The following is an 11,408-nucleotide window of genomic DNA, read 5'->3' on the forward strand; positions in this document are numbered from 1 at the left end:
CTTCAAGGGGTTAGTGTTAGGTTTTATTAAGGGGGGATTGGGTGGGTTTTAAAGTAGGGTTGGGTGTGTGGGAGGAGGATTTAGTGAAACTAAAGTCACAAGGTAAAAGCCATAAAGAGAACCTAACAGTGAACCAAAAAAAAGGTCTTAAACTTTTGAAACAAAGGGAAGATTTGGTAATAAAGAACTCGGACAAGGGAGGCTCCATTGTTATTATGGATAGAAGCTCCTATGTCCAAGAAGCATTAAGACAACTTGAGGATAAGGAGGTATACCTCGTGTTAAGAGGGAACCCAGTTTTGACTTATCAAAAAGAAATGAGGGACTTGCTGGACGACGGACTGGAGTGTGGAGTGATAGATCCAGTCACCTTTGAGTATTTGATGGTGGAGGAACCGGTTATTCCGATCTTCCATCATCTACCAAAGGTGCACAAATCCTTGGAGAATGTTAAAGGACGCCCAATAGTGCCTGGCATAGGTTCATTATTTGAGAACGTGTCCAATTGGATTGAATCTCTACTCATCATTTCTCAGGGATACCAAGCATTTGTTGAATTTGACAGATGGCTTTGTTTGGGAGCCAAATTATAGTTGGCTCACCATAGATGTTGTGGGCCTCTATTTGACGATACCCCACAAGGAAGGCCTAGAGGCTGTAAAATACATGTTGGATTGCTTTAGTGATTATGACACCAACCTCAAAAGTTTCATTTTGCGTACACTTCTTTTTTTATTAACTCACAACTATTTTGAGTTCAATGGATTGTTTTATCTGCAGAGACGTGGGACGGCTATGGGGGCAAAATTTGCCCCGGCTTTTGCCAACATCTATATGGGTTGGTGGGAGCTGTCCCACGTCTATGCAGATGACAATCCATTTAGAGACTCAATTATAGCATACAAATGCTATATTGACGACTTGATAATGGTTTGGTCCAGTACAGAGGAAGAGAGTATATCCTTTGTAGAACATTTAAACTGCAATAGGGCAGGTTTACAGTTTACTCATGTCTTTGAAAGTAAAAAAGTGCCATACTTAGATGTAGAATTGGAAGGGAACATAGAAGATAGAACAGTAATATCGACTCTATATGTAAAACCTATTGCTGCTAATGCCCTTCTACACGCAAAGAGCTGTCATCCGCGCCATATGAATTATGGCGTGGCAAAGGGCCAGTTTATAAGGTTGAAACGTAACTGCTCTAGAGAAAGTGATTATCAAGCAGAAAGTAAGATACTATGGAAGAAGCTCAAGGCTAGGGGCTATCCAGAGGGGCCCTTACGTAAAGCTTATTTTGAGGTCCAGAAAATCCCTAAAGCTGAACTGCTTAAACCAAAACTACCAGGAACAACCAGAGGGACAAGTGAGATAACTTTTGTGACCAACTATACTAATCAGTACAGAGAAGTTTGTGAGATTATCAGGAGAAATCTACCAATTTTGAAGGCGGATGAAGCACTGAAAACTGTGATAGACAAAGGTTGCCATTTTGTTTTAAAAAGAAATTTAACAATTGGCAACATTGTCTCACCCAGTTGTCTCAGGAAACCTCAGAAAAAAAGCAGCTGGCTCAGCTGCAAAGGCCATTATAGATGTGGTTCACATGGCTGTACAGCCTGTAGTTACACTACAAGTAACAAAATCTTCCAGTCAAGCTATTCGCAATGTGTTTTTTATTGCAATTTCTGCACCAACTGTCGTTCAGAATTTGCAATCTATCTAATAACTTGTTCCTTTTGCCAAAAACAGTATGTAGGGTGTACAACACGAGAAACACGTGAGCGAATACGAGAGCATCTTAATGATATTGAGAGAGGGAGGACAGCAGCAGGGGCTTCAAAGCACTTTATCTATGAGCATGGAGGTAGTGCAAAAACATTTACCTGGATGATCATAGATATTATCAAAAATAAACCAAGGGGAGGTAGCAGAATCAAGGAGCTCTACAAGAAGGAGGCATTTTGGATTTTCAAGCTGTACACACGTATGCCTAATGGCATGAATATAGAGACTGATTTGATTAATCATTGGCAATAAATTGCTTGAGAATCCAATGCTAACTAAACTTGGTACATTATAAGGTCATTTTATGTCTAATTTTTTATTTTGTTAAACACATAGATGTTAATACCACCATAATAGCGCAGCTTTGAGGTATACTGTACAGTGAATAGCAGAAAACGAACAATCATTAAAAGATTGCTTGTGGTAACTAATAGTGACAGCTAAACAGCTTATTTATGGAGTTTATCAAGTGCAAATAACAAATTAAGAATCATTATAAGTCCTAAAACAGCTTTGTTCACAAATAGAAGCTAAGGATTAGTATTAGATATAGTATAATATGGTCAAAATACTATCAGCTACGGTCAGTTAAAGATAGATCTAATACAAACAATACAAACTAACATCCATCAAATTGTAGCTTTACTGACATCTTTGATTTAAGTAATTAGCTATATGCCATACAGGATGAAAGTATAGATGTATCAAGTGTAAGACTAATGCTATATAAACAATAACATACATATGGTAACAACTATTACATGTTTTATATAGAGTAATTGGTGCACTTTTTAATAAGTATATAGAGTAGATAAGAATAAGTCTTAACACATTTAGATACAAAGGAGCACACAGAATATGAAAGAGTATACACAGCTCACACTCATATCTAGGGTTAACAGTATAATAGATGCATAGCACAGACAACCAATCAAATAAGAGGGAGTGGAATAAAGCCACACAGCTGAGGCTGACAAGAAGAGTCTATGATTAAGGCCAATCGGGGCCGAAACATGTTAGACGTGTCTATCTGTCTGTGCCATGTTTTTTTAATCACAAGCTATGTTTTTAAGCTGAAGATAATTTTAAGTTTTTATCCAGTTGCCGGTTTTTCCATGGTTATTGTTGGGTGTGTGGGTGGTGGGTTTTAATGTTGGGGGGGGGGGTATTGTATTTTTTTTTTTACAGGTAAAAGAGCTGATTACTTTGGGGCAATGCTGATTACTTTTAAGGGCTATTTGTAATTTAGTATAGGGTAGGGCTTTTTTTATTTTGGGGGGCTTTTTTATTTTATTAGGGGGATTAGATTAGGTGTAATTAGTTTAAAATTCTTGTAATTATTTTTTTATTTTCTGTAATTTAGTGTTTTGTTTTTTTTGTACTTTAGTTAATTTTATTTAATTTTATTTAATTGTAGTTAATTTATTTTATTAATTTAATTATAGTGTAGTGTTAGGTGTAATTGTAACTTAGGTTAGGATTTATTTGACAGGTAAATTTGTATTTATTTTAGCTAGGTAGTTATTAAATAGTTAATAACTATTTAATAACTATTGTACCTAGTTAAAATAAATACAAAGTTGCCTGGAAAATAAAAATAAATCCTAAGCTAGCTACAATGTAACTATTAGTTATATTGTAGCTATCTTAGCGTTTATTTTATAGGTAAGTATTTAGTTTTAAATAGGAATAATTTAGTTAATTATAGGAATTTTATTTAGATTTATTTAAATTATATTTGTTAGGGGGTGTTAGGGTTAGAGTTAGACTTAGATTTAGGGGTTAATAAATTGAATATAGTGGCGGCGGTGTAGGGGGGGCAGATTAGGGGTTAATAAATATAATGTAGGTGGTGGTGGGCTCCGGGAGAGGCGGTTTAGGGGTTAAACAATTTATTTCGTTGCGGCGTGGTCTGGGAGCGGCGGTTTAGGGGTTAAACAATTTATTTAGTGGCGGTGGGCTCCGGGAGCGGCGGTTTAGGGGTTAATAAGTATAATGTAGGTGGCGGCGGTGTAGGGGGGGCAGATTAGGGGTGTTTAGACTCGGGGTACATGTTAGGGTGTAGACATTACCATAGGAATCAATGGTATATCGGGCAGCAGCGAACATGAGCTTTTGCTGCTGTCAGACTCCCATTGATTCCTATGGTATCCGCCGCCTCCAGGGTGACGGATTGAAAACCAGGTACTCTGGGCCGGAAAAGTGCCGAGCGTACATGCTAGTTATTTGATAACTAGCAAAAGTAGTCAGATTGTGCCGAACTTGCATTCGGAACATCTGTAGTGACGTAAGCATCGATCTGTGTCGGACTTAGTCCGGCGGATCGTATGTTACGTCACTATATTCTACTTTTGCCGGTCTGTAGCCTTTGATAACTAAGGCGAATCAGGCTCACCACAAATACGCTGCGGAATTCCAGCCTATTCACGGTTGACGGCTTGATAAGTAGGGGCCAATGTCTGCATGGCAGCATATGTTGCTCCAAAATGTATACATATATTTCTGCATTAATAGTGCCCTCACAGATGTGCAAGTTACCCATGCCATGGGCACTGACACACCCCCATACCATGACAGATGCTGGCTTTTGGACCTAATGCTAATAACAGCTTGGATAGTCCTTTTCCTCTTTAGCCCGGAAAACACAACGGTTATTTTCTCCAAAAAGTATTTGAAATGTTGACTCCTTGAACCACAAAACATGATTCCACTGTGCTACTGTCCATCTCAGATGAGATCGAGCCCAGAGAAGTCGGCAGCGCTTCTGGATAGTGTTGATGTGTGGCTTCTGCTTTGCATAGTAAAACCTTAACTTGAATCTGTGGATGCAGAGACGAATGGTGTTGACTGTCAAAGGTTTGCCAAAGTACTCCCGAGTTCATGTCAGGATATCCATTACAGACTCTTGACGGTTTTTGAGACAGTGATGTCTGAGGGATCGCATTCAGAAATGGTTTTCAGCCTTGCTCTTTACGCACTGAGATTTGACAGGATTCCTTGAATCTTTTAATTATATTATGCAATGTAGAAGGTGAAATGCCCCAAATCCTATCAATTTGTCTTTGGGGATTGTTATTCTCAAAGTGTTGGATTATTCGCTGATGCATCTGTTGGCAGATTGGCGAGCCTTGACCCAACCTTGCTCTTGAAGGACTAGGCCTTTTTGGAGGCTCCTTATATACTATAATTACATGATTGCCTTACCTGTTTCACATCACCTTCTTATTTCAACTTGTCCTGAATTGCCCTTGTCCCAACTTTTATGGAACGTGTTGCAGTCATCAGATTTTAAATGAGTGTATATTTTTAAAAATACATTAAATTCACAAAGTAAAACACCAAATAATGGGTTTTTGTTTTAACGCTTTGTCAGTCAGAGAACTTGGCTCGATATACAAGAGGGACAGCGGTGAAAGGAGGAAATATTTATTTTTTATCGAAAGGTCACCTTTAAATGACAATGTCTTCCCAGCCTTTGATCACAGCCAACAAAAAAGAAGAGAAAGGGAAAAATATCCAGGTGGTTATAAGATGTCGACCGTTCAATCAATTGGAAAGGAAGGCAAGCTCAACCTCCGTACTGGAATGTGATAACCAAAGGAGAGAGGTTGCTGTGCGCACTGGAGGAATAAATGATAAACTGGGAAAGAAAAACTATACATTTGACATGGTTTTTGGCCCTTCTGCCAAACAAATTGAAGTGTACAGAAGTGTTGTGTGTCCAATATTGGATGAAGTTATCATGGGATATAACTGTACAGTGTTTGCGTATGGGCAAACTGGCACAGGAAAAACCTTTACCATGGAAGGAGAAAGATCAGCTGATGGAGAGTTTACCTGGGAGGAGGATCCCCTAGCTGGTATAATTCCTAGAACTCTCCATCAGATATTTGAAAAACTTTCAGACAGTGGTACAGAATTTTCAGTAAAAGTCTCTTTGCTGGAAATCTACAATGAGGAGTTATTTGATCTGCTGAGCCCTTCTTCCGATGTCAGTGAGAGGCTTCAGATGTTTGATGATCCTAGAAACAAGCGAGGTGTGATCATTAAGGGATTAGAGGAAATAACTGTACATAACAAGTATGAAGTTTATCAAATCTTGGAAAGAGGTGCAGCGAAGAGGACAACCGCTTCTACCCTTATGAACACATACTCCAGTCACATTCTGTTTTTTTCTGTCACAATTCATATGAAAGAAACTACAATGGATGGGGAAGAACTTGTTAAGATTGGGAAACTGAATTTGGTGGATCTGGCAGGAAGTGAAAACATTGGTCGCTCTGGTGCAGTGGACAAAAGAGCCCGGGAAGCTGGGAATATCAACCAGTCTCTTCTGACTTTGGGCCGGGTGATTACTGCTCTTGTTGAGAGAGCACCACACATTCCATACAGAGAATCTAAACTCACAAGGATCCTGCAAGATTCTCTTGGAGGAAGAACAAAAACTTCTATAATTGCCACGGTTTCCCCTGCATCTATTAACCTGGAGGAAACTGTGAGCACTTTAGAATATGCCCACAGAGCAAAGAATATTATGAACAAACCTGAAGTTAATCAGAAACTTGCCAAACGGGCCCTTATTAAGGAATACACTGAAGAGATTGAGCGGCTGAAAAGAGATCTTGCTGCAGCTAGAGAAAAGAATGGCGTCTTCCTGTCTGTTGAAAACTATGAGCAAATGCAGGGAAAAATTATGTGCCAAGAAGAGCAAATTGCTGAGTTTACGGATAAGATTGCAGCTATGGAAGAAGAGCTGAAGCGGATCACAGAATTGTTCACAGACCGTAAGAAAGAGCTGGAAGAATGCACCACCGTACTGCAATGTAAGGAGAAGGAGTTAGAGGAAACACAGAAGAACCTGCACGAATCAAAGGTGCAGCTGGCTGAGGAGGCATTTGTAGTGTCTGTCTTGGAAACAACAGAGAAGAAGTTGCACAACACCGCCAGCAAGTTACTAAGCACCATTCAAGAGACCACAAAAGACGTGTCTGGTCTGCATGAAAAGTTAGATCGCAAGAGGTCTCTTGAGCAGTACAACGCAGAAGTACAAGAATCCTTTGCAGGCCAAATGGATAAAATGTTCAACAACATTAACAAGTCTGTGAATGAATATGAAGAAAAGCAGCAGGGAATGCTTGACTTATACAGAACGTCTTTCAGTGATCTTCTGTCTGCCAGTTCTTCTTCATTAAAAGCCACTGCTACCACTGTTGAAACATCCTTTGCGTCTGTTAAGGAGACTGTTGGCAGAGAAGTTACTCGAACTGTTGGTGAAATATTAAAGCAAGAATCTTTGTCTACCCAGGTTAAAGTTGATCTGCAAAAGTTGATGGCGGAGCACAGGTCTGCTTTGAACAAAGCTTTGAAAGATGATCTAATGCCCATTGTGACATCTGTTTTGGACTTAAATTCTCGCTTAAGCTGCTCTTTGCAGAATTTTTCACTTGTTGCTGACAAGATTGAATCCCATAAAGAAGAATTGAATTCTTTTTTCACTGGGCACTCCATGATGTTACATCAGCTACGTTTGGATTCTAAAAATGCTCTAACAAGCATGTCTCTGGAGTATGAGAAAATTAAAGAAGACCTGATAACGGCTCAAACTGCTAATGCACAGGGTATGAATCATCTCATCACTTCACTTCAAAACCAATTGAACGTCCTAGCAATGGAGACAAATCAAAACTTTTCTGGGCTTTTGGCAAAGCAAGAAAATTTAAAGAAATCTAATAGCTGCTTTCAAGAAGATATAGATAGACTTTCTTCAGATCTCATCTTGGCTATATCATCCCATCAGAAATTTGTGAGTCAGTCTCAGGACATGGCTACGGAGGTCAGGGATCTCACTGGCTCCAATCTGAGCACCCTGGAGGAGTCCACCAGGCAGTGTGGGCATCTTAGCAGCACCATTAATGCCATCTCTCAGAATACAGAAGAGTGGTGTGAAAATGCCAGTGTCCAGGTTGGCTCCTTTGCAGATCAGAATATGTGCTATCTACAAGCTACTAAATCACAGCTCCAGGACCTACAGAAGAATGTAGAAGACTGGTGTGGCTCATCGGTGACTGAGATTACTGAACATGTGAACCATCAGTGTCTAGCTGAGGAGAAGGCTCTGGGCATCCTATTAGAGCAGGTCAACGATGACAAGCTAATGCTTGTAGACCAAAAGTTAGAACTTCAAAAGCATGCTCAGATGGCTCTCAATAAAGTGTACTCCTATCTTATGGAAGAGCTCAAACATGACATCCCAACTGGCAGGACTCCTCAGAGGAGGGATTTTTAATTATCCATCTTTGCTAATGAAGACAAAGTCCCGAGAATTGCTACTGAAGCAATTCAGGCAACAGAAACAGGATCTCATGGCTCTCATTGCTAGCACCGATTGTATGGTAGAGGAACCTGTTGACCATCAGCTGTGACAGCATTATCAGTGAAGCGCCATGTATAGATCTCAATGTTACCTGCCAAGATAATGGTGGCGTTCCCTTTTTCCAGCAAAAAAAACGAAGCAGAAAAGAAAAAGAAAACAATTCAAATTTTGGAGCGTTCTAAACTCATAGAAGAAGCAGAGCAATCTTTTGCCAGGTCTAAGCTTCCACTGAGAGTACAGAACTAAACTTTTTTGTTTGTTTGTCTTTATATTGTACTGTATCCTATTTTTGTCATCATTCAGGAACCTTTCTTTATGTATCTTTAAATGTTACCTATGCAGATACTTATTTGTTTTAAATGTTTGAGATTATATATATTTTTTTCATTTTAAATGTAATGTCTTTTTGGTAAAATGTTGGCAACTCTTTGTACATAATGTGTATGTATACGTGTACAAAACAATAAAACTATGTAATCGGCAAAAAAAAAAAAAAACACACCAAATAATGTATTAATAATGTGCTCTCAATAGAGTACAGGGTGAATTGAATTTTCAAATGGGGTTGTGTATATATATATATATATATATATATATATATATATGCAGCCAAAAGAAAATGCACTCTCAGGACTTTCATAAACAGGTTACTTTTATTTCTGTAACGTTTTCGGAGGTCTTGCCTCCTTCATCAGCATAAAAACATAGCATAAATATATATTTAAATAGAAAGAAAAAAAGACCCTTATTGTTCCAGCACCCAACTATGTATTGAACAATATGATATTAGTCTCAGAATACAGATATGGCCAAAAATAAAAAACAAATTCATAAAAGTGCGTGATTAATTCTGTTTTTATACAAGTCACAGCAATACAATGATAATAAGCATTACCCCCAAATCTAGAGCTAATATTACACAACCCGGGTTGTAGGTAAGAGTTCATAGGTATAGTCCCTTGGTGCTTCGGTGTAAAGAAATTTATATATTTTCAAATGCCTTTAGTTAGCATATTTGTAATCCAAAAGTGGAAATCAACGTTAATGCAGGTGCGGCACCAAATTTTGCAGCACTCACAATGCAGGATTTATAACTTGTATCGCAGCATTCTTAATGCAGTATTGAAACTTATATCAACTTCAACAAGATATCAAAAGATGGCAACTTAACATTACCATATTCATCTTGATTTTAACAGCTCTGTTCAGCATATTGTAACACGATAAACAAGTACCTGTATCCTTGGTCAAAGAGGTGAGAATGGTGTGGGATAAGCGCTCCAGCAAAATAGAGCCAACCAGATTATTATATAGATAAAATGAAATAACAAGAGGACCCAATAGTACTAAAAAAGAATTTATATAGCAACTTAGATGAATAACTTGTTAACACATACAAAATATGTTAGCATATACACAATTACATAAGATGCCGGCATCAAAAACAGTAAAACATACTGATCATATTTAAAAAACAGGAAAAAACGGCCGATATAAAATTTATAAAAATTCCCTGAGTGTACCGTAAAAATATCTATGAACAAACTTGATAAAGGTAAATGGCTCTTAACACAGTAAATTTAACTCGGCTAAATGTTACCAGTATTTAGATTAAGCAATGAGATGTTTGATCACAGTATTAGGTGGAGGCGTCTGATTTGTTCAGCCGTTAGGAGTAACTGTGAGTGATGGATCATGAGGTGTGACGTCACGTCACCTGACTATTATATTTCCTCCAATCCCTGTGATATGCTTAGACACAGCGAATTTGAAAAATGTATCCAATTTTATAGTTATGTCAAAGTGTAGTTGATTGTGTGATAGTTAGTAGCAATACTTGCGAATGTCCAGTGTCCGATAATCTGTCCAGATTTTTTTAGCAGGTTTGTTTTATCAGCAGCTCTGGATCCTATGAAATGTTAATCTGTCTTGTTTTGTATCCGTTCTGGAACGTGAAACTTGTCTTTTTGAAGAAGCTCCTAAGCACTTAGTTGTTATCCCCACTTTTTGTGTTTAATAGGACTATGATGGGAGCAAGAAAGAAACAAAGGGGCACACAGGAATTATTCATACATCGATCTCGGTGTTGAATCAAGGAGATAGAAATGAACCTGTTTTTTGTGCCAATAGAACAATTCAGCAGTTCAATAGCCTTAGTGGATAATTGGTTACACACAGGGATTATTCATATGTCTTCTTTCTATATTTATCATAGAGATAGAGATGAATCTGTGGATTGTAACACTATCAATAATAAATTCTCAAATGACAGGAGTAAGCAAATCTACAAGTTTCAGTAGTGTAAGCTGCATTTAACAAGATGCTAACTACATAAAGTTACTACCTTTTTATAGGGAGTGTGTGATTAATGACAGGTGTTGTTAGAGGATAGTCTAAATTAACCCTTCGATGTTTTTAAGGTAAATGTCTTGAGGTTAAATACATAGATAAATAAGGTGCATTAGATAAGTGTTTACATTTTTTTGAAAATAATATTCCATCTAATTTAACCCATTGGGTATTTTTGAAGTGAATGCCATTAAAGTTAAATATAAATAAAACATGGTATACTTAATTGATGTTTCAATTTAAATTTAAAAAACATTCCATCGTTTTATGTTCAATGTCATGTTAACTATATGTTAGAATGTGAAAATAAGCGTGAAGTTATAGTTGCCTATATCTCAGAATTGCACTAGAAAAATTTTATTGTAATTTTGGTTTTACCTGAAAATGATTTATATATATGGATATACATTGCTCCAACAGTTTTTTTCATTTTATTATAATAATCTTGCAAAATTGCAAGACAGATTATAACAGATGTAGTTAAAGTGTATGTTCAACTATTTTGTTTAATCTAGTAACTAGTTATAAGATAGAATTGAGGTCAAAGGAACTATTAAGTCCCAATGGGTGTACTGTTTTATATTCAAATATATTTATTTTATATAGGTCAAACCAGTCGCACATTCAAAGATAGGATGAGAGAACATATCTGGAATATAGAACATAAAACTACAAAAACCATACTTTATAAACATTTCACTGAAATACACCATGGAGACCTTAAATGTTTTCAATGTTGGGGAATGAAAAAAATTAGACCTAACAATAGAAGGGGAAATATAGAAAAGGTACTCCTAAAAAAAGAAGCAGAACTTATATTTGAATATAAAACAGTACACCCATTGGGACTTAATAGTTCCTTTGACCTCAATTCGATCTTATAACTAGTTACTAGATT

General features: G+C 37.4%; 1 protein-coding gene across 1 annotated transcript; it reads left to right on the forward strand.

Moving 5' to 3' along the window:
* Positions 1 to 5,248: 5,248 nt before the first annotated feature.
* Positions 5,249 to 8,652, forward strand: LOC128651956 (kinesin-like protein KIF11). Its single transcript, XM_053704918.1, is given in 4 exon segments — positions 5,249 to 8,068; positions 8,070 to 8,206; positions 8,208 to 8,327; positions 8,329 to 8,652. Coding segments are annotated over 4 exon segments (3,156 nt in total). The 3' UTR covers positions 8,408 to 8,652.
* The last annotated feature ends 2,756 nt before the right edge of the window (positions 8,653 to 11,408 follow it).

This window comes from Bombina bombina, chromosome 3 (genome assembly GCF_027579735.1).
Source record: "Bombina bombina isolate aBomBom1 chromosome 3, aBomBom1.pri, whole genome shotgun sequence".
NCBI classification, from domain to species: Eukaryota; Metazoa; Chordata; class Amphibia; order Anura; family Bombinatoridae; genus Bombina; species Bombina bombina.